This window comes from Pholcus phalangioides, unplaced genomic scaffold, assembly GCF_987345545.1.
Source record: "Pholcus phalangioides strain wild (caught in Gottingen) unplaced genomic scaffold, Ppha-v1.0 ptg000015l_1, whole genome shotgun sequence".
Classification (NCBI taxonomy): Eukaryota; Metazoa; Arthropoda; class Arachnida; order Araneae; family Pholcidae; genus Pholcus; species Pholcus phalangioides.
In genome coordinates, this window is record NW_028301608.1 from 68,093,018 (window position 1) to 68,117,462 (window position 24,445).

The 24,445-nt window shown below is 35.1% G+C and overlaps 1 protein-coding gene across 5 annotated transcripts in view; it reads right to left on the reverse strand.

Annotated features, from left to right (window-relative positions):
* LOC149076593 (uncharacterized) overlaps nt 1-17,564 on the reverse strand; it is a 79,607-nt gene extending 62,043 nt beyond the window's left edge. For 2 of the 5 annotated variants that reach the window (XM_089244192.1, XM_089244188.1), the window contains exons 1-14: nt 14,465-14,565; nt 11,363-11,471; nt 9,180-9,310; nt 8,847-8,973; nt 6,756-6,887; nt 5,239-5,334; nt 4,954-5,090; nt 4,573-4,777; nt 4,286-4,397; nt 3,931-4,085; nt 3,302-3,424; nt 2,464-2,624; nt 718-868; nt 14-148 (exon numbers count right to left, since the gene is read on the reverse strand). In XM_089244192.1, the coding sequence (XP_089100318.1) occupies nt 14-148; nt 718-868; nt 2,464-2,624; nt 3,302-3,424; nt 3,931-4,085; nt 4,286-4,397; nt 4,573-4,777; nt 4,954-5,090; nt 5,239-5,334; nt 6,756-6,887; nt 8,847-8,973; nt 9,180-9,310; nt 11,363-11,471; nt 14,465-14,496 (1,806 nt within the window). In that variant the 5' untranslated portion in view covers nt 14,497-14,565. Of the gene's footprint in view, nt 1-13; nt 149-717; nt 869-2,463; nt 2,625-3,301; nt 3,425-3,930; nt 4,086-4,285; nt 4,398-4,572; nt 4,778-4,953; nt 5,091-5,238; nt 5,335-6,755; nt 6,888-8,846; nt 8,974-9,179; nt 9,311-11,362; nt 11,472-14,464; nt 14,566-17,350 lie in introns of those variants that run through there. The other 3 variants (XM_089244191.1, XM_089244189.1, XM_089244190.1) reach the window with 3 other exon arrangements.
* Between the last annotated feature and the right edge of the window lie 6,881 nt (nt 17,565-24,445).

Here is a 24,445-nt window from a genome sequence, read left to right on the forward strand (position 1 = left end):
AAAATTGACTTGCCTTCCATCCTTTCCAGTTCATGGCTTTGATTACTTCCAAGTCTCTAACCGATAATATGGGTTGATCAAGCCAAAGTCTACGACATTGCTCAGCACTTGCTTCTAATATATTTGCAGCAGGTCCAATTGGACATGCCTCAAGTGAAAGAAAAGGGAAAAACCCATATATAATTTGCAAAATCATTAATCTTATTTAATCTTATTTTAATATTTACAAAATAACAGAGCATTTGCAGTGAAGAAACACAATAAACTGCCTCAGGCATTAACATATTTATGTATATTTTGTATTTTCCTGCGTATAATCAGTGGTGCCGCATAATCTGCATGCAAAAATTTGAAGAAAAGAAAAAAACATATAATCCGTAGGATTTAAAAATAAAAACTTACCTTGTGACAGATATAGAGATATAGAATAGAGTTTATTTACACAAAACAATAGCGTTATTTACACATGAAACAAAATTTCAAGTTCAATCAAAAACCTTCAGAATGCTCATCGGGCTGATAACATAATTTTCTGCAGATTAACCGCAGCGGTATATAATCTACATTTTTTCATGTTTAATCACTTTTTTCAATAGAAATCCACAGATTATACAGAGAAAAGTATGGGAAACTAATTTTTCAGATATATTTACTAGCCCTTTATAAATGAGAAGAAAAAAAAATTCTCATTAAAACACTTGAATAATCAAACTTTACCAATGACATGACCACTTTCTCCCGAAATGGATCAATTGGAGGGTTTGTGACTTGAGCAAACAATTGCTTGAAATAGTCATACAATACTGGTTGATACAAGGAAAGACATGCAGGTGGTGCATCATTGCCCATTGAACCAAGAGCTTCTTTCCTAAAAAAAGTAAAATCATATAGGGGAGTCTTCTTTAGCAGATGAAGAACATGTAGAAAAAATTGCATAATATTAGAAAATTTTTTGCATTTCAACTCAAAAAAAAATCTCAGAACTGTTTTTTTAAGATATAAGATAATAATAATATTGTAGATTTATCTAATAGTTTGGACAATTTTTATGATTGTGTGTATGAAACTTGAAAACTTTCAAGAGATGTTTACATGTTGGAAGATAACTTATATACAGTCTGCCTCCTCCATATTCATGGTTTTTCCTTTTTTTGGACAATTTTTTTGGCAACACTCAGCAATCGTCATTCATGTTTTTTGTTTACAAAATTTGAGTTGTGCGTGTTTAGGATGGCTCATTTTTCTAGTGCTACTAATAATGTTTCAAAAAGACAAAAAAAAAAACAAAAAAAAACTTTACAATAAAAATTTTATACATTGACTATGCTTGGCGAAAGTAAGTCAATTGCTGCTGTGGCCCACCATTACGGAATAAACGAATCTACGGTAAGATATATCAAGAAAAAGGAATCTGAAATTCGATCAGCCGTAGCTGTAACTACACCTGTGGAAGCAAACACTTTGCATCGCCTATGGGATCCACGTGTTTCTTAACAGAAAATGCTGTTTTTTGTGGGTACAAGACTGCTACAAAAAAGGTATTCCAATTGATTGCAATGTTATAACGGAAAGGCAAAAAAAAAATTTACTGTTCTATAAAAGGAAGGGCTAGTGAAATGTCTATTTCATCAGAATTTTATGCAAGTAAAGGTTGATTTCATAGGTTTAAGGAACGATTTGGATTATACAATGTAAAAATCACTGCTGATCAAGCTTCTGCCAACCATTAATTACTGTCATCACTAGAGCCATGGCAGCTGTTAAGAGAGAAACAGTCAACTTGGCTTGGATTAACCTTTGGCCACACTCCAGGACACAACCATTTCTACAGAGCCAACTTAAGAGATTATGAAAGACATTGTCACGTTAGCAAAACAGGTGGGTGAAGAAGGGTTCAATGATATATAGAGGAAGTCGAACAGTAATTAAAGCTAATTAAATTAATAGCAATTCAGAGGCACCAACCGAAGAGGAATTAATGCAGCTGACTGCTCCTGAAACTGAAGCGGTACCAGATGAAGAACATCAAGATAAAGAAGTTGAAGACAAGTTCACTATGGGTAACATAGCGTAAGGGCTTCACAAGTTCAAATTAGCAATAGATTATTTTCATGACATAGATCCCTCTATGGCACATTCTTCACATTTAGAAAAATTAGTAGAGGAAGCATTGACAACATATTCCAACATACTCGATGATATGAAGAAGAAAAACGGCAAACAAAAATCACAATATTCTTTCAGAAAACATTGCCAACAATCGCTGCACCCTCTTTTACATTCCCTTCTACCTCTGTGTCACCCTGCTCTTCTCATGATGTTCAATAAACGAGACGTACAAAAAAACCTATGGTTTTGGTTATTCGCAGATTTACGTATTCGCTGTCACCCCCGGAACGTAACACTGCAAATACAGGGGGCTGACTGTATTATGGTTGATAACAGAAAATTTTGTTTACTCACTTATCTTGAACCATAGGTACTAAGAGCATTGTAATAGTCTCAGGAGTATAACCATATAGTGCAAGACGTCTGTCCTCTAATAGACATGAAGTCATCATGTTCTTAGGAGGAAGCTCCAAAACACTTTTGGTGTGTACCTCATATAAATTAGTCAACGTGAACTGGAAAAATAATTTAATACATCATAATTATATTTTTCATTTCTACAAGTATAAGTGCAACTTATACTATGTGTATGGAATGTGGAAAATTGATGTGTACATGAGAAAAATGTTTGGAACAGTACAATATTTTCTTCAACAACAGTTTTTCAAAGTTGCTGTGACCAAAATTTCTTGGGTAAAATGTTATTTATTTTACAACACCATGAAAAAAGAAAAGAAGCAAGTCATCTTCATTTTCAAGATGTGTAAGTTTTTCATATTGTATGTGTATTTCAAAAAATGACCATCGTGCATACAGAAAAAACTGTACATGATAAAGATTTTTTTTACATTGATATTTTGTATTTCAGCACCCGAAAATTATTCTTAAAAACTTCCACTTATGTTAGGGGGGGGGGGAATTGTTGACCAGTGTAATCAGAGGTAGCCAGCAAAAAAAAATTATGTCCTGATCTCATCAAAATAAATGTTTCAATCATAGGAGAAAACATGTACTGATTGGGTTGGGTCATGTTTGAAAAGACGAAAGAATCTTTCTGATGTGTAGCGCTGATGGATGTGATAGTGGTCATTACATTTCGATTTTTATTAGTTAAATTTTATTGGAAGTAAAACACCTAATCTTATGTGAATGCAACTAATTTGTCTTTTTGAATCAAAAAATCATGCGTTACCAATTCATCAAGCCACTTTGCCAAAGGTTTCTGCCTAGCAATTTGAATTTTCAATTCTTCATCTCTGGTGAATATCTTTTCTTTTGTATCTACCAACAGCATTCTACCAGGACGAAGACAACCCTAGGAAAATTGAAATCAATAACTTGAAACCGCAAAATGAAAATAAAAAATATGCAGATAATTACTCAATAGTTACTAGTATTGATTTGTTAATGATAATAACTTTTGCATCATTAATAATAAGAGACATATTTTTCTAGAGAGAAAAAACGATTGAGACAGAGTTGATTTGAGAAAATATGAAATTGACATTATAAATGCATACGGTGTTGGTTTTTATTTTTGATTCATGAAACAACTTAAGAAATATTTGTGACATTACTTAAAAGTAAATTCATGAATAGGTAATTGAATAATTCTTGAAAATTACACTTTTTTTATAGTATAATTACACTTTTTTTATAGCCAAACTCGTTATAGCGTCAGAAATCTGAGAGACAAATGGTGGCATTACATCGGGGTTTGACTACACTTACAAGAAACTTTTAATAGTAATTTCTATTTATGAATCTCGTTACTAAAATAATATTTAATGAATTTTTATTAAACCAGTTTGGAATACTGACTTTGATTTTCACATTTTCTGGTGGAACATCCAAAACACCAACTTCACTGGCCATGATCATGTAATTGTCATGGGTAAGGTAAAACCTGGAAGGTCTCAAACCATTCCTATCAAGAATAGCTCCAATGTATCTGCCATCAGTAAAAGTAACAAGAGCTGGAAGATAATAAAAATACTCAGAAATGGATGAAAATATGTTTCCAATGACTATTTTACAATCAAAACACATACACACAGAACACAAAGTGATTGTAAATTCAAGAGCATAATTTAAGTAGTACATTAATTGTATGGATATTAAAAGTTGTGATTTTATTTTACCTTGAATAAACTCAGAAGGCAAAGCAAAAACTTACCAGGCCCATCCCATGGCTCCATAATACATGCATTCCACTGGTAGAATTGTTTTTTATCTAAAATCATTGAATCATCATTTTGCCAAGCTTCTGGAACCATAGTCATAACAGCCTTATGAAAATATGGATGAAATCGGAAAATTAACCTAGTTATCAAAACATATGTTCATGATGCCGATTCACATGAACGGGGGGGATCAATACACATAGAATTCACATTCATACAGATCTATAGATAGATCGCTCATCGAATGAAACATGGAATTAATTTTGTTTTAAGCTCTTACTTCTGGAAGCGAGCGCTGGCCAACCATGACTAAAAATTCAAGAACATTATCCAAGCTTCCAGAGTCTGACATATTCGGCTCAACCACTGGATACATTTTCTGTAAAGTGTTGCCAAATAATGAACTTTCCATTTCACCCTCTCTGGCTCTCATCAAATTCACATTACCTCGTAAAGAATTGATTTCTCCATTATGAGCAAGATACCTAAGCAAAAAAAAAAAATTCACAACACAGGATTTATACAAAGAAAACTGCACACATCACTATGTAAATTAACTGCATAATTTGGAACATGGGTCATATTTTAGAGAACAATCCAAAGATGAACTTAGTAAAAAACTATTTGGCATTTCATAAAAATTTTAATTTTAAAAATCTACCGAAGTGGATGAGCTCTTTCCCAAGTTGGAAAAGTGTTAGTTGAGAAACGTGCATGCACAATTGCCAAATATGTTTGAAATTCTGGATTCTGTAAATCCTTGAAATATGACCACAATTGAGTCGACGTAAGCTGCCCCTGAATTGAAAAAAATATATAAAAAATTATTAGAATGTACATAAATATTTTCATAAGACATGCTTATTTTATATGCTATTAGGCCATAAAAAATATTAAGAAGGCTTATGAAGGGAATATTAAAAAATGTGCGAAAAGCAATTCATACCTTATAAACTATAGTATCACAAGACAGACTGCAAATGTAGTATCTCCGGCAAAGTTTAGGTATCTCATGAGTTGAACGCTTTCGTAAAACAAAAACCTTAAAAAATTGAAGGATTAATTAAAAATTAGCAGCATAACTAAATATAGGCTAAGAATATTATTTTCATCTATTTGTGGCCAGTGGTTTGAAAATTAGGGGTAATGCAGAGCAAAATTTTATGAAAACTTTTTTACTTATTTAACTTATTGAAACAGTTTAACTATTTTCAGAAATGCACATACACATGCTGATTCTTAATCAAGTGCAACCCCATTAATTATGGCAAAAAAAAATATATTTCAAAATTTAGTCAAAAAGCAATTGACTGAATATGATTAATTCAAAGCAGGGTTGGGTTTTTGACACGCATGAAAAACTGGTGAAAACTATCAAAAACCTAAATTAATGTTTTTGGATAATATTTTTAATACAACAGGTATGTAACATGATGAAAAAAACTTAGTTTTTTGTAAAATATATAAAAATTTTGTGGTCCATTTTATCTAAACTACTGATTACCTATATGTTCAATTTACTACACGAAATAGAGCTGTTTATTCAAAATATGTGTGGTCTGAGATCAGAGAGAGAGGGGGTTAGGTTTTTAACCTTGGAAACTAACTCAGTATTAAAATAGTCAAATACATATCATTAATGTTGTCAAATAGTTTTTTGTAACACAAAAAACATATATGTGTTAAATAACAAAAAAGTTACTCTCATGCAAATTGAAGTGTTTTATATTTTGAATTGCCGTATAATATTACAAAGTATAAAATATCTCTATTTTGATATTTTAAATTTTCTGATCTACACAAAATTTAATTTCATATTAAAAATCCTCGTGCCAAACCAGCACTGCCAAATTAAAGAACATTTTGGTCCTACAATTTAGTATTTTGATTGCTAGCTATATTCTAATATCATGCACAATAAGGGTGTAATTTTAAGTATCAATGATTATTTAGATAATTTAATAATAACAGAAATCAACATTACATATGTGACGTAAAACTTTTAAACACCTATCTATTATGAAAAGAGTATATCAATACACATATATAAGCATTTGAAGAAATTTTGGAAGGTCGATAATCATCTTGAATCGAAGAATACCAAATAGTTCCAGAGTTTTTCCTTTAGCTTTTAAGTTATGCTCTATTGAAATTGTGTATTTTACAAGAGAAAATACATGCAGAAAATTATTTTACAATCATATTAAATATTTATTCTTTGTATAACATAGTGACTTTAAACATTACATGCAGTCAATGTATGTATTTTCAATGGGAATTTTTAAATTGAAAAGCAATATTTGAGGTTTTTGACATGACAGTTCAAACCACGGTTTAAACTGTTAAAAACTGCCATGCGTCAAAAACCTGCCAACCCAGATTCAAAAATGTATTTGTCCAGGATAACCATGAAAAAACTGTGGCATTATTACCATGAAAATTGTAAAGACTAATTTGTTTTACTTGTTGTTTTAATTTATGATAATCCATTTTTTGTTCTCCAGTCACAAATACTTGCATCTTGAAAGGTTCTGTTGATTTAGCAACAGGTCCAAGTAAACTGTTATTGACTTCTATATCTCTCCAGCATAATACCTATGTAAGAGAATATTCATATAGTATAAAATATGGTTTGCTCTTACATTTTTGGCTATATAATCTCTCACATTCCTTATTCATATTAATTTTTTTTTTTTACAAATCACATTTTGTTTCTTTGAGTTCAAATTTACTAAAAAAAGTCTGAAAAAGTCTGTCAATTTCCTAGGTCACAGACTCACCACTGTGGTAGCCGAGTAGTTATAGTGATGGACTTGTATTGTGAGGACCCACACGCTAATCCCACTGTTGCCAAGTGGTGGTTGGATGAAGTTGGTTTTCTTTGGTTCCCAACTTTGATGTGTGAATACAAGCCGATCCTCTCCGTTAAAAAGTCTTGCCACAGAGAGCAACAGACTTACAATGATACAAATCTTCAATCATTACACTTCACTTAAAGTTTAAAAAATATATGGCAGATGGCTGTACTTGTATCCAACCATTACACAGAAACAAACTTTACGTTAGGTTCACAACATGGACAAGCATATTCCATGTGCCAATTCGTTAGAAGTTCCGCAGAGTAATATGGACAAGGTGCATGTATGATTTAGTAATAGTAGTAGATCACAGACTCATCATGCCTGATTATGTCAAGTTAAATGTTCTTAATTTTTTTTTTGAGAAGGAACTGGTGGGTGCACCCTCATCGAATCTAGTTGTGCTTTGTCTAAAATTAGAGGGACATCTTGTGTTGATCAATCTCCATTGTCATTACCATCGGTGCTTGTTTATGACCATATTTAAGGTAATTGTTCATGGTTTTGCTGGATTTCACATACTCTTGAAACACAATTGTGATTGTTTGTGGTCAATCACCCTCACAATTATATTGTAGCTGAAATTGGGCTTCCTATCTTACAATTCAGCTTTAGTCAAACTCACAAATGTCTTAATCTTTTACATTTTCTTTTGAATTTACAGCCGTTTCCTCAAGATATTGCTACTGGGCAGTATTTCACTAATAAGAATATCGTCAAGCAAGGGAGATGCAGGGCGGCTCCAGGCATGAGGTGACAAGGCAGCCACATAGAGCGGCATGTTTACAGGGGTGGCATTTTTTAACATAAATTTATTATGATGGTGTTTTCATGCTAACATAAGTTTTTACACATCAATATCATTTTGAGGGAAAAGAGCAGCTAAACCTATGTTTGGTACACTTCACCATTAATTAAATGATAAATTTTTATTCAATGTGTTTTTGTTTTGTTTTTCATTTTTGAAGCACTCAATCAAAGACGCTAATGCAAGAAAAACATTTCAGGTGTGACGCATCCATAGACCCCTGGTGGAAGGGTCCATTGTTATTTATTTATTTTTTATGTATATAAAGTGGCATTTTGAACATTTTTGAGGGGAAAAAAGAGGAGAGTCATTTTTTTTTATACTGGGAGAGGGAGGGGGGAAATGGCATCTGTGAAAACAGGAAATCTACATTGGACTACATAATAGTTTCCCAACCTTTTTTGTTTCATCGCCTCCCTTCTTCTGAAATTTTTTCTCCCATCGCCCCCAATGCAATCTAACCCATAGGATCCTATGTTATACCAGTAGCTTTTATCGTCCCCCCTCCCCCTGGAACTTTTCATCGTCCCAAGGGGGAGTTAACTTCTTAACAACCCATGTTGGGAATCACTGGTCCACATTTAAAAATTTGAAGAAAGGCATGTCTAGGAAAAATATCAGTCACCCCTTCCTTAAATCATCAGTGATCTCTGGGGGATCAGAGGGTGTGACTTTTACTTTGGGAGCCGCTGTATTATAGTAATACAGTTGAAGAAATAAAAAAATTTTCACATGGTTGTATATTAAAGGCTGCAAAATTTTTAAGAATGGTATTGGCCCAGGTGTATGTAATATTTTATTTACTCTGTTTACATCATTGCATAATCAAACAAATGATTAAAAAATGGTGAATCAGTAAAACTTCCCACAGTAAACATAATATGTTACCTTTAAGTGAAGATCTTTAGCTATATTTTCAAAAAGCCTTTTCACTTTAAGCTGCTCCGAATTTTCTACAAATATTAATCCTGTAGCATATTCATTCTTTTCTGGAAGCTCCAGTCCAAGGTTTTTGCTAAATAAAATATTTTACAGATGAATCATTGGAGTAAAAAGAACTTTTAAAAATTATCTCAAAACTATTAACTCAATATTTTCAACGCAAAAATTTTATAGATTATGAAAAGTATAATCATGAACACCCTAATGTGAAGTAGGCCTATACCACACAAAGAAAAATCAAATAACTAATAGCGCAATAAACTCTATAGAAAGAGCAACCTGACGGAATCTTTGTAAAAATCATGTGGAATAGCAACCATGACTCCAGCACCATCCCCAGTGTTGTTATCACATGCACAGGCTCCCCTATGCTCCATTCGTTTTGACATGGTCTCTGCATCCTTTATAAGCTGAAATGATGAAAAATATCAAGATAGCTTCCTATGTGATAAAAAAAGGTATTAAAACATAAAAATCAATATTTGAAATTATCATAATTGGTAAATAGGATTATTCTCTTCAGATCAAATCAAAATTTTGAAGATTTTTTAACAAATTCTAGAAAAGATTATCCAATAAGCAAAAGATAGTCACAACTCATTTAGAAACCCGCTTAATACAAATTTTCATGTTGAACATAATCAAATAGTTGTTTTGTCAGTTAGTATGAAATATATAGTTCCTGAAACATGGGTCAAATTCTGAAGGGAATGTACACAATAGTCAGAGTCCTGTCTTCATTCTGGGAGATCTGCCTTATCTCAATATTTCAAAAAAATATTCCTTTTCCTTTTGCTAGCCCATTCATTCACACTTGTCAGGCACAGTTCAGAATCTGATCATAATCATATTAATGAGTATATAGATAGTTCGTAATATATAGTCATCTCGTAATAGATAGTTAATAAAACCAGTCAGTTTACAAAGTCAAGTTGCTAGGAAAGAATATATAAAACACTTCTATAACATCAGAAAATTTCTGCTCAATAAAATCACCACCAATTTTGGTTTGTGTAAAAACTACTGTGAAACTAAAACTTCCTGCTGCAAATAAAAACTGCACAGTCTTATTTCCAGTATCTGCAGATTATGTGTCAAATTCAATTGTTTCGAAGAATTTTGCTTTTCTGTTGAAAGTGAAACAGTTACATCTACAAAAGGAACAACTAATGATGATGCAGTGATTGAAGAGCTCTTGTAGCATGCCTCCATCGTCAATACCTATCTACGAATGTTGGTTAGAGAAATCCTACTCATAATACATGAAAATCAAAGGAAAGCCTATTCAGAAGGTCTGATATAAGTTCAGATCAAAAGTGATCACTAGAGCCCGGATTATATGCACTAAAAAAGTGGCAAAATATGCTCTAAAAATATGCAAATATGCACTTAAAAATGTAAAAATATGCACTTAAAAATGCAAAAATATGCACTTATAAATGCAAAAATAAGCACTTAAAATACAAAATGTGCACTGAAAATTCCAAAATATGCATTAAACACCCCAGAATATGCATTAGAAATCCGAAATATGTATAAAAAAAGAGAAAATATGCATTAAAAAAGAGAAAATATGCATTAAAAAGAGAAAATATGCATTAAAAAAGAGAAAATATGCATTAAAAAATACACCATGCAAAAAAAAGCGAATGTGTTTTTAAAATACACGTTTTCTATTAGTGCATATGTATTTCACTTTTACCAAAAAATATCCCCTCATATGTATACAGCATAAGCAAATAACTTCTACATATCTTTTATTCAGGCATTTTTTTAGTTTTCAGTTTGTTGTAGCTGCTCAATAACGAAGAAGTAATAAAAGAATTTCGACACTATTTCTAAAAACAAAATTAACATTTTGACACATCTCTAGAAATAGCCTTACAATGAAACAGTTAGTAAAATACTTTATAAATATGTATTAATTCACTAAATTTCACATATGGGGGGAAAAAAAATCGATGTTATGAAAATATTATGAACAATATTTATTTGGAAAATTATAAAAAAAAAAGTGAGCTTAAGTAAACCTTCAAAAATATGCACTTATACTGGAAATTCTTTGATTTTATGCATTTATATGCATTAATGCTAAAAAAGGCCAAAATATGCAAATGCATATGCACATATGCATTTGCATATAATCCGGGCTCTAGCGATCACTGAACCTATTTTTTATGCAGCTAATGTAGGAAAAGTATTGCAAGCTCTGGGAAAATCACTGTTCAAGCACAGGAATTTGAGATAACCTGTTCTCTTTCTATGCCATAGCCACTCACTATATTTTCATTTTAACTTTTGCATTATTCTGAAATATATCCAGCAAATTTTTCACAAACCCCTATGTGTGACTCTCAGGGGCCAGTAGATCACCTTAGAAAACTATTCCAGAGCATTTTGCTACAGAGTAAAAAAAAAGCATAGCAATATCAGAGTGGTGGATTGAGTTAGATGATACCAACCTTGTGTGAGGCAATGCCATCTATGCTAACAATGAAGCCAACACCACACGCTTCTTTTTCTAGCTCAGGATTATATAACCCACGAGGTGGAGGAAAACCATTCATTTTGCTGAAGGGGGAAAAAAAATTTTGTACACACACAAAAAACAGAAAAAAAATCATCAAATTAATGCTACAATAATTAGTTTGTGTCTTTCACATTAACTTGAAGGCAATTTCAATCAAAATTTGAAAAAAAAAATTATTATTTATAATGATAAATCTATTTAATAGATTATCTATAGAATAGATAGATTCTATAGGCATAACAGATGGAAACAGACTGCTTTTTCTCAGCCCAATATATCATGGAAACAAATATTTTCTCAATTTTATGCCAAGGTAAACTTGGAAAGAAAAGTCACCTGGTCTTTGCCGAGACTCAAACCCAGGTCCTCTTGCAAACTAGCATGCTGCCATCTACTTCAGACACAACCTTGTCTTTCTTATTTCACACAGTGGTGTGAGGTGCTGAAGTGTTTCCTTATTTTACCACAGTGCCTGAAATAAAGAAGACAATGTCTTGTCTCAAGTGGTGTAGATGGTAGCATGCTTTGCTCGATTCGCAAGAGGGCCTGGGTTCGAGTCCTGCCAGAGACCAGATGACTTTTCTTTCAGAGTTTACTTTGGCATAAAATACAGAAAATATCTGTTTCCTTGGTAATCTATAGAATTCTATAGATTATATCTATAGAATACAGTATAGATAGATATAGCATAGAATATACTATAGATCAGTGGTTCTCAACCAAGAGCCATATGGTCCCCTAATGGTTCAAGAGGGCCACGGAAGAAAACGGAGAAAGGGGCCATGACAAGTGATTTGGGGGGCTGTAGAGAGCTGAGAAGAAAAATTAAGTGTGAAGAGATAAAGCTTTTATATTAGTGAATACACTTACAGAATCCAACAAAATCACCCATAAAACCAGGGTCATATTAGGGAATGAATCCACCCGGGTCTCACCGCCTACATTTTACTGCAGGTTCCCTAGGATGGGGGTTTTTTGCTGGCCTCGCCGGCTATATTTTTCACAGAAACCCCCCCCCCCTCCTTAAATGACCCCCACCCCTCATGTTATTTTGTATAGTATAATAAATTTTGAAAATAAGTAGGAAATATGTAGGCTGTTTATTTCTGGCTATGTATGGGACTACCATAGCATCACTATGCTCAGGGGGCCCCACGATGTTGAGACAGTCCTGAATAGAACTCTGATTAGTGGGGAGCTCAATAAATTCTAGGCCAGTGGTTTGGAGGCAAATCTTGTTTGCAACATTTTCATTTAGTATAAATTCCCTGAAAAAATCAATTTAGTACGTATAAAGGATCTTGCTTCAAGATGAGGGTCGAAGACTGGGTAAGACAGGGGAGTGACAAGAAAAAAAATATGCTTCAAAGGGGCCACGGGCAAAAAAGGTTAAGAAACACTGCTATAGATATATACAATATTCTATAGATTATATCTATTTACATTTTACTACAGAATAGATAAAGATGTTATAAATCTATTTATAAATAAGCACTTGTCATTATATTGAGTTATCATTGTTAAATCCCCCCAATCTCTACTAATATCAAAGAAACATGTGGACCGAGAGCATGTAAGTGGAGCCAGTGGCCAAAGAAATCATGTAAAAAATTAACAATTTTTTAAAAAAGCAAAATTGTGCAAATAAAACAAGCAAACAGAAATGCTTAATGTCTTCAAAACCTGCCACTTATTTAGAGATAGAATGCTATTGAAGAATATTATTTTTGAATTATTATACAACCTCTGACAATAAAGTTCGGTGAATGAAGTCAGAACGGCTGATCTGGCAACACTGGCGAAGCAAAATGCTGCACATGCGTAGCGGCAGGTGTTGACCATCTGCCACCACCGTTGTTCAGTTGAGTATCGTTTGTGTTCCATGAAAGACTTGTTCTACAAAGTGCTTGTTTAGTGCATTGGTTCTTAACTGAGAACAGGAAAATGAACGAACAGAATATCACTGAGGATGAGTCCTGGTGTCTCAGGTATGACCCTGAAAGGAAACGGCAAAGCATGGAATGGTATTCTCCTGCATCACCTCATCGGAAAAAGGTCAGAGCAGAAAAATCACGCATCAAAACGATGCTAATCACCTTCTTTGGTAGTCAAAGCATTACTCACAAGGAATTTCTACCTGAGGGAACGACGATGAATGCTGCAAGATACATTGGAATTTTGACCCGTTTCATGAAACGTCTACACAGAGTACGAACCTCAGTACGCACAAAAAGATTCATGGTTTCTTGTTCACAACAATGTTCGCGCTCACACAGCCAATATCGTCAAACAGTTCCTGGCAAAAAAGGGGGTGGTGCAAATTGAACGTCCACCATACTCGCCAGATCTCAATCCTCCAGACTTCTTCCTATTTCCAAGACTCAAACTCGCTTTGAAAGGAAAGAGATTTGACGATATTCCTGACATCCAACGAAACGTGACGAGGTTTTTGAACTCCATCCCAAAAGAAGACTTCTTACAAAGTTTCCAGGACATGTATAGGAGATCTCAGCAGTGCATAGTAATGGGAGGTGACTATTTCGAAGGACAGTAAGGTAACTTTCGTTAACATTTCATCTCCGTTAATGTTACAGGACTATTCACCAAACTTTATTGTCAGAGGTTGTATATGTTATTGCCAAAGCTCAAAGTTGGCCAGTTCGCAAACTGACAACTCCTATATATTGATCCTTGATTCAGGGTCACTGCCACATTGGCATATTTTTTCATTATAATTACAGCCATTTACAACTAGTAATAGCTAACCATAATAATTATTGTTAGCTTTGGAAACACTAATGATCATTTTTACATAAAAGTGGATCCTTCTCGAGAAAAGTAAAACGTATGTTTCCCCCCCCCCCCATAAATATCTAGTCATCTTATTCTTCAACAACCCACAGATTATATTAATACAATACAGTACAGTAAAATGCTTCATTTGTACTTCAAAGTAGTACTACTTTTCAAGGTCGCATGATCATGATACATGGTAGAAAGTAGGGAAAGAAAAATTTGAGGTTTTTTACTGTACCTTTTACTTCTTGGAACTAGGAAAGAATGCATCCCATGGGATGTGTAAACCAAATTTTTTTACGTCCTTTTCTGAAATTCTGGGTATTTGGGGTCAGAGGAATCTCTGGATAAGTTGTCATTCATGTTATAGAAAAATTAAGACAACTTAAGTAGAGTGACAACTTAAGTGAAGTGCTATCAGTTTCAATGTGCAATATTATGTGAAAATTGTATAAATTCCAAATAATATAAAATTTATTAAAATATGGATTAAAATCACAATATTAAATTTTTTTTTGAGTTTTTAGTATTTATCTCATTATGATAAAATACAATGGTACACTTATGATTTGTTTATTATTTGTTTATTATTTTTAATTTAGACTAATCAGAAGCAATGCCGTCTCAACGTATGGGCCCACCCGGACACGGCCCGGGGGCTTCAAGAGAAGAGGGGCCTCACAAAAATGAGATGTAGTTGAAATTTTCTAGGATTTACCAGGTTTACTCCGAAAAACCACTTGGCCCGGGGCCCCATGATACTCTTAAGACGGTCGTGATCAGAACGTGCTATCACTGACATCAAGATATGTCGCAACTTCCCTTGAAATATTATATCAAAATGAAGACTTTTCCAGATCATCCACTTCATTTCATTTTTTAATCCTTCTTTTCATAGACTTTTCATTACTTGCCCTTCATGTGTTCTGTGTTATGGTCTTCGTATGAGGACACTCGTGGAAGAACTGCAAATAGACATCAGTCACATGGCCCCATTGAGCAACAACTGGCACCGTGGGAAAAGTCTCCGCCAGATGTCTCTCCCTATAATTATCATCTTATCCTAGAGCCACCACAGCTGATGTCATACATCAAGAGATATTCTTCAGGCACAGGGGTAGGTACATTAGGTACTTCCCCGTATATACAGACGACTCTAAGAGCTTTGGCCATGTTGGTTGTGCCTACATCTGCTGTGAGGAAATATCTTTCAAACTTCCTGACAAATTCTCTATTTATTTGGCAAAAGTGTATGCTATCCTCCAGGCTCTACGCCATAAATCAAGCAAATGCTACCCGATAATGCATCATTTATAATAACTCTCTCAGTGCATTACAAGCACTGTGTTCCTCTACGTTTCACACTCATTCATTCATTCATGCTTTTTTCATAAATTACATTACCTCATCCTTCACAGGACAATGAGAAAGAAGACACCACAGCAAGAACACCACCAAACAACAACTAAAGTTGACAATAACCTTTTGATTCCTGCCTATGACCACTTTCCAATCCTACGAGAAATGATGCATTGCCACTGGGAAGATCATTGAAATAACCAAATAAATAATAAACTACATGTTATTAAGCCCACGCTCGGCCATTGGCGTTCCAGCTGCAGGACTAACTGAAAGGAGGAAGTTCTACTTGCTCAATTGCATATAGGACACAGTCGTCACACACAATCATATCTATTATTACGAGAGAGTCAACCAGAGGGCCCCCACTGTCAAAGTCAATTGACCATCGCTCATACTTTTACTTATTCACATCATTGGTCATAGTCATCTTTCACTTCGTAACATTTTAAATGACCATTGCGATGCATCTCACATTTTTAAATTCATCAAAACTATTGGTTTTTATAACAAAATATAGTTTTATATAATCTATGACTGTTTTACATGTAAGTTTTATTTTTTCATGTGTGGTTTTACTACCCTGATGCGACAACAATACATTTTAATTGGTCAATTGTTTTGGTGCCATTTGACCTAACTGCTTTTTGTGCCAATGAATTGGAAATCTATTCCAATACTAATCAGAACAACTGTTACAATAGTCAGCCTTTCTCTACAACAAAACTACATGTACTGTACATTAATTTTACATATGTAGTTGATGATAGAACTACAAAAGTAATCTTGAATACAGGACTCATTTTTGACTCGATGGGGACCCAGGCAGAAAAAAGCATCCATCAGAAGGTCCAACCGGAAAAAATGTCTAGTTCTCCAACAAAGATATTGTGTTTCAATTTGAAGCCCCAAATAAGTGGGGCCTCATGCAGAAATCAGATTCAGCTCAAATTCTTAGTTAGGTGTTCTGATTTGGCATACATAAGGCTTTTAGAGTCACTTTTGACCGTATGGCAATGTTGTTATCAAGCTTTTTCTTTAAAGGGAGTCATAGAACTAATGTTCCTCTCTCAAACCTTTGCGTAGTGATGAGTTAACCAAATTAGCGACAAGTAAAGAAGGGTTTAAGAACATTTTATCTATGAAAACTGGACCGGATCGAAGAAAAATGACGACTTAAACAGAGCGATGACTTAACAAGGTTTTACTGTATTCCCCTTATTATTGTAGAGACTTATCTGAAATGGATTTAGCCTCTCTTATTTCTGATAAGAGAGGATTATGGTATACATTTGGCAGTACTATCAAACCTTGGAATGATAAAATATTATTCATCTACAATGCTGCAACATTAGTAAACTATGTTTATTTAACGAATATTAAATGAATTTAATGAAGATTGCCATGAAGAAACGTAAGCGGGAAAATGCTTTAAACAATAAATCTTAATGAGAATTGTGTTTAGAGTGAGATCCCAAAAATAAATCCCATTAAGTGGAAAAACGTTATAAGTGGGAACGTTATAACCGGGATCGACTGTATATGATGTCACAAAGGTAAAATATCTTATTTTAAAATTTAATTTCACGAATAAGTGAATTTCTTCATGAAAGAAAAATTAAAGATCATAAATTTCTTGTAACACTTTATTTAAGTTTTGTAGGAGTTGGAGGCTTTCCGCGTCCACGACACAGATAAGAAGAGGACTATAGTAAAAACAAATATTGCATATCATGAATAACAATCATTATTAATTAATCCTCACTTTACAAATATTGTAAAAAAGCACTTTTTTATAATCCTATTTTTAACAATTTCTAACTTGGTGTTTTTTCAATCAGCACATCTGTATTTTTCTTGGCATCAATTGATTGATCTCTAAGAGAAAGGAGGGGGGTGAAATTAAATGAGATAATTGGGCGGCAAATGTTTACAAGTTATAGGTCATGAGGTCACACGTGCGAATTGCGTAAACAAATTGCTTTGGTCAACAACATAATGCTGGACGGCTGTAACAACATATAAAAAGGGACCATACAAATAAGCTGACCATATTACATCCAGTAAAATATGCGATTTTGACCATATTTCTTTGAGGAAAAATCAGCAATTCGAGATCCAAATAGGCTTGCGTTCCTTGGCTAGCGTACAATAGATTTACGAACAACAAAATGTGATTCGGGTTACGAACGTTTTCGCGAATTTGTCGTGGCTTACGAACATGCATGCCGGAAAGATATTACTAGACTAAATCCGAAGGAACAATATAGAAAAATTAAGATTTCTATGGCCACGTAGTAATTTCTTTCCTAGTTCCTTTCTTCAAATACGACTCCTCCAGCTTATGGATCAACATGTCTCACTTCAAACTTCAAACTTTGAGATGATTTACATAGAAGAAGTTTCTCAGAGACGTTTTGCGACAATTTTTGACAAAGAATTAATATTCACTGACTTGTAGAAACATCATTTTAACCCCTTCGCTTACAAGCTATTGGCAAGAAATTCGGATGATCTATATTTGACGAATGGGTGATAAAATTACGGTAACATATCCTTAACCTAACCGCACGTTAGAAAAATGAAGAGAAGGTGAAGGAAAAAAATGCAAAAGAAAAAAAGAAAGGAAAGCAGTATAATAGATAAGTAGGCTACAGATAAGCGAGAGAGAATAGACATAAAGAGTAGGTATACGAAGTAGATTTGTCTTTTCACCCTCTACCTACCTGTTCTTTCTTGCTTTTATGTGTATATAGCAGAAAGATAAATCATACGGGGGGGGGGGGGAAGTCACTATCAATGTATAGAAATAAAAGGAAGGTAAAAATGACAACTTCTCAAGGTTACAAAAAAGCCTCGCGATGATGAGGAGAGAGGAAAGAAAACAAAGAGCTTGTTTGATTTTATTACGCAGGCGTCTGGACTCAATATTACGTTCTTGAACATAAAGTGGTTGATATCCTAGCGTCGACGTAGTGCTTATTGATACAGCTTAGCAGCAAGCGACTTACAGAACCATGAATTTGGTTTAGACGACACCGTGGCCAGATTCTTTTGCAGGCAGAAATTTCGAGTTCTTTGACATTCAGTTTAAGATGAAATCAATTAGATTAGACATGGGTTAGGCCCTGCTCTGGTATAGGATACGGGGTCATTCAAGTATTATGTCAGCATCGATGGGGGGGGGGAGGGTTTACTGACGGATTTGCTGACTTTTGGTGATGGGGAGGGGGGGGGTGAATGATGCTTACGTCATCAACCACCTTTTATAAAAATATGAAATATTCTTATACACTTGTTCATGTGGTGTGGATTCACCTTGCACTCGGAAAAAATTTTAAATCATTGTTTAGCCAAGACCAGACACATCCATAAAACAAGCTGCAATAATTCTATCAATCGTATCGATAGCTAAATAGAAAGGAATTACATACTTCAAATTATGAGCTTTTTTATACTCAAATGGTTGTTTGCAAGCAACCATATTGCCGTTAATTGCTATACAGCTCTGGAACCTAGAGAAACCATGATAAAGAAAACGAGAGCCACCAACTAGCAACGGTAATCTATACCACTCCATTAATTGATGCTTAACTTAAACCAGTAATTAATAAATGTAAAACACAAGCTAAAAATATAGCGTGTTCGGTCCATAGACGGAGAGAGACTTGAAAGTCTCCATGGTTCAGTCTGCAATCATGTGAAAAATAGTCCCAGTTCATGCATAGCAAAGTTCACTACAGAAGTGTCATACGGTGGTGGTCAAACTCCCTATGTATATCCTCGTAGAACAAATACATTCAGAGGTGTACGCTGGATCGGCCTTTGGAGGGGACACAAAAGGCTTAAGGGTGGGGTCGTAATGAATTTGTTAAAGAATTTTTTTTTTGAGTTCTTCAAATAGCATTGAAATTAACAGAAAAATTTATTAAAAAACAAAAGATAATTTTCTTTAGCGATGCTATATTTCTTAATCTAAAATTTTGATAAAATCTTTGATCTTCTGGGGGGGCCATGGGGGCTCTTGCACACCCCCCTCCCTCCGCGTACGTCTCTGATCGCAATACGCGTTGTGGGGAGGGGGCAGAGCTGACGAAAATTTGCAGACAAAGGGAAGGAAAGGTTCAGAGTTTTACTGACTTTTGCTGACGTGGGGGAGGGGGGTCAAAAATGGCCAAAAATCTGCTGACGTAATACTTGAATCGGCCCCCATAAGCCCGTTAGCTTGTAAGGTTGGGATTGTTTCTCTCTAGGGAAAAGCGTTTTCAGTGTCAGTAGATTTCAGTTTGTTTTATGTTAGGCACTTGAGCAAAAAGCAATGTTGTAAAAATTGACACTAGAAATCTTCGGGGTCCCAAGAACGAATTAATTCACATTACACTGATTTCTATAAGAAAAATTATTTTGGTTTGTGAACGGACTTACGGAACGAATTAAATTCGCAAACCGAGGGTTGACTGTACAATAAAATACTAAAAATCAACCACTTGTCACCAAAAACGATGGCAAATGCGAGCGAAATCACAAATTATCACAGATATACTGAAAAATGGTCAAGTGGCCAGGGCCAAGTTGTTTTCGGAAGCCCTACCTGGTAAATCCTAGAAAATTTCAACCGGATCTGATTTTTGTGAGGCCCCTCTTCTCTTGAGGCGGCCGTGCCCGGGTGGGCCCATGCGTTAAGACGGCACTGCAAGTGGCGGGAAATGAAGTGCAAATCGCAGTTGATTATGTATAATGTAATTCATGGGAAAAACGGTAAAAATCACAAATATGGGAGATGAATATGTATTCATATTTTCAGTTATAACTACCATAATATATGTAATTAATATGCTGCGAAAATAATTTTAATCACCGATTTTTCAGCGTACAATTAAATTTTAGTTGGCCTCGTTAAAGTACGGGGGAAAACCACTTCTAAGGAAAAAATAGGTTGTGGTTTTAAAAAAATCAGAATTGATGAAGTAAAAGAAAACATTTGAAAATTTTTTCCAAAGAGTAACAATCTTCCCCGAATGAAAAAGACGAACAAGATCCACTGATGTTGGAAGTGTTTCCGACCTGTGTGTGCTCGTCTTAAGCAGTATGTAAGATATTTTGGTTTTTGATCGGGCTGGAAATCGATTAAATTTTTAATAATAATAATAATAATAATAAATAAAAAATTTTTAACTGGTTAATTAAAAAATTTTAATCGATTAATCGAATTGCAATCGAATACTTTCAAATGCCATTTATTACTTTATAACAAACTTATTAGGGAAATTTCTTTATTAATTGATGCCCAAAGATATACTTTATTCATTTCACTCATCTAATTCACTAGATGTAAACTACACTGCTGGCCACCGTAAATGCAACACCCTGAAGGAAGCATGCAAATAATATGAAATTTACAACATGCATTAGCGGAGGTGAGATATGCAAATGATTAGAATTTCAGCGCAGACGCACATCACGCGCGCCTGTGGCGCCACTTCAAAGCGCTATTTAAGGCTTGGAGATTTCGACGATTTGAAGTACGGCAATTGTGTTTTTCTTGTGGTTTTTTCAAAAAAACGATCAATTATGCCTCGTAGAAAACAGCGATCATCTTTTGATCAAGTATCCGAGTTCGACAGAGGAAGGATAGTGGCCTACCGAGATTGTGGATTATCTTTCAGGGAAATCGGTATTCGTGTTGGACGAAACCAAACAACTGTAATGCGGATATGTGACCGTTGGATGCAGGAGGGTACGACGGACCGACGTGTTCGATCGCATCCACCTCAGTGCACCACTTCACGTGATGACAGGCGTATGGCAGTGACGGATCGCTCAGCCACATCATGAACCATAGCACAGCACATTCAGTCTGTACCGCATCATCCAGTGTCTGCGCGTACCATTCGACGCCGTTTACAGCAGAGTGGTCTGTCCGCAAGACGTCCATTGCTTCGTCTACCCTTGACGCAGAACCACAGACGTCTCCGCCGCGAATGGTGCGATGAAAGAAGGATGTGGACGGCACAATGGAATGAAATTGTCTTTACTGACGAGTCACGCTTCTGTCTGCAACACCACGATGGTCGGATTCGAGTCTGGAGACACCGTGGAGAGAGGATGCTGAACCGCTGCGTTATGTACCGCCACACTGGTCCTGCACCGGGTATTATGGTATGGGGCGGTATTGGATATCACTCTCGCACTCCTCTAGTACGCATTGCCGGTACTTTAAAAAGCCAGCGCTACATCTCCGAGGTGTTGGAGCCAGTTGTCCTTCCTTACCTTCAGGGCTTGCCCACAGCCATATTTCAACAGGATAATGCGCGACCACACGTGGTACGCATTGTCCAAAGGTTCTTCGTCAATCGTCAGATTGAATTGCTTCCCTGGCCAGCTCGCTCTCCGGATCTTTCGCCGATAGAAAACATGTGGTCCATGGTTGCTCAACGATTGACCCAGATTACATCCCCAGCTGCCACACCAGATCAACTTTGGCAACGCGTGGAAGCTGCTTGGTCTTCTGTACCCCAAGAATACATCCAAAGTCTCTTTGAATCAATGCCGAGGCGTGTGGCAGCGGTGATCTCCAACAATGGCGGCTACTCTGGCTACTGATTTTGGCAGGAACCACACTTCACAGAAGTCTATAAATTTAATCATTTGATGCTTGGTCAACATGTTATCTACAAAATAAATATTGTTGCGATATCTCTTGTCTTTCTTGGTGTTGCAATTTGGGTGGCCAGCAGTGTAATTTTGGAATATATTAAACAATTAAAGAAATTAAAGCTGCACGCTTGAAGTAATGCTGAACATTTACGTCAGATTTTTGGAATTTGTTAAATTTCAATTTTATACATCGCATTAAGAAAACGTACATTATACAAAGAAAATCCATTCAAGGGATCGTTGTTGATCCATACTGGTGGACACAATTATTGTTGAGTTAATTTTCAAACACGAAAAGAAAAAAATTAATAATACCTGTAAATCCTCACTATGATTTTGTGGTTTTTTTTTCAAAATCGGTCATTTTAGGTTAGCCAAAAGTTTCGAAATAATTTTTAATACTGCTAATTGTTCTCTAGAAATTCCTCCCAAATCGTAGTGTTCATAGAAAGGGCAAAAAAATTTTGGTTTTGTCTTCTAAGGCTACTACTACTACTACTAAACCACGCATGCACCTCGTCCATATTCCTCTGCGGAACCTCTAACGAATTGGTACATGCGGGAATGTGTGTGTACGTGTAGTGAAACCTAACGTGACGTTTGTTTCTGCGTAATGCTTGTTATGTGTCGTGCTGCCATCTGCCAACAGTTTTCCTAACTGTTGTCTTCCAAGGCTGGGCGCACACCGGTTAGACACGACTAGATAAGACAGCTTAAGACAAGCTTAGTCATTGTTGATAGCGCTAAGCACAACAAGGTACGTCAGACAAATTGAAAAGTTGCGTCATACAAATCCATGTGAACAGCAGTGACTAAGCTTGTCTAAAGCTGTCTTGTCTTGCGTGTCTAACCGGTGCGCGCCCAGTCTAAAACGGCCATCACACCCATTTAAAACTGAAATCATCAGTTTTTCTTGAATCAACTTGTATTTTTCCCCCACGTTAAAATATTTGATCCAAATATTGATTCAAATGCTTTTAAATGTGGTGACTGACGAAATGTTATACCTAGGAATTTAAGACATCTAAATAAGTTTTGTCAAACAAATCAAAATAAATTATGAACTTTAGAAATTAACAACTGATCGATTAACCGATCCAATTAATCGATTAATCGGACCAGCCTTAATTCACAAAAACTAATTAATTATGTGTATGCTCTGACTCGTATTACAAATCAGAAATTGTGCGCGAGCACCACTGCCAAGATACCAGAAGTATAGAATTTATGTAAATTCTTTCTTTCTTTCAAACAGACCACAACTCTGGTCTATCGCGACGGGTACGTATTACTGATTCAGTTGTGCCGGAAGTCTGTGTGTCGGGGTATCTAACAGTCTGATTGCGTATCTAGTTTTGTGTGGTACTTTAATACTGAAATCTATATTTCGAATTTTGAGTGAAGTTTAATGATTGAATATTCGTACCGTTGTAGGTCTATTGCTCTATGAGGCGAGACATTTTAATGGGGGGTATCAGGTTGAATCCGCACCTCGAAGTTGAAATTAAACGAAAACCTAATCGGAAATACACTATTCTAAACTTTACGGCATGAAAAAATCCTACTTTTTGGTAAGTGTAACAGGAATGTTTTCAATTTATGCCGTTACTAATAATAAATAGTGATTCATATTACGAGAGTTTGAAGTTTTTTTAAAGATGTTTTCGAGCCGCAGTAGTAGCAGCAGAATATAGGTCAGCCATTCGACCTAAGATCGATTCAGACCAAAGCCTCCTAGATACTACTTCTAGGGGGCTTTGTTCAGATACCGCTGGTTCCATTATTTTTCACAGCATGAATTTGGAAGCAAATAAACAATAATTTCAGTCTCATTTCTGATTTTACATCAGAAAAGAAAGTTTTTGATATATTTTCCGATTCGTCACACATACACAACTTCTCACGTTTGTTCGTTGCACAAGTATATCACGAAAGTTATTCACATTAACTTGGAATTTTTAGGAAAATTGCCCCGCCCTCCCCACAGAGCAAAGATGAAAGATTTCCATCTGAAACATAAACATGCTGATTTCATGATGCAAAATCGTTGGGTGAGTAATCTGTTTGTTTGAGGAAACTTGAAAGTAATTTAGTTGATGCAATCTGTTATCATTATTTCATTTATTTTTTACTGCACAAAAAAGCATCCAACTTATCCTGGATTAACAAATATATTGCTGTGAAAAAGTGATACGTTAAGAAA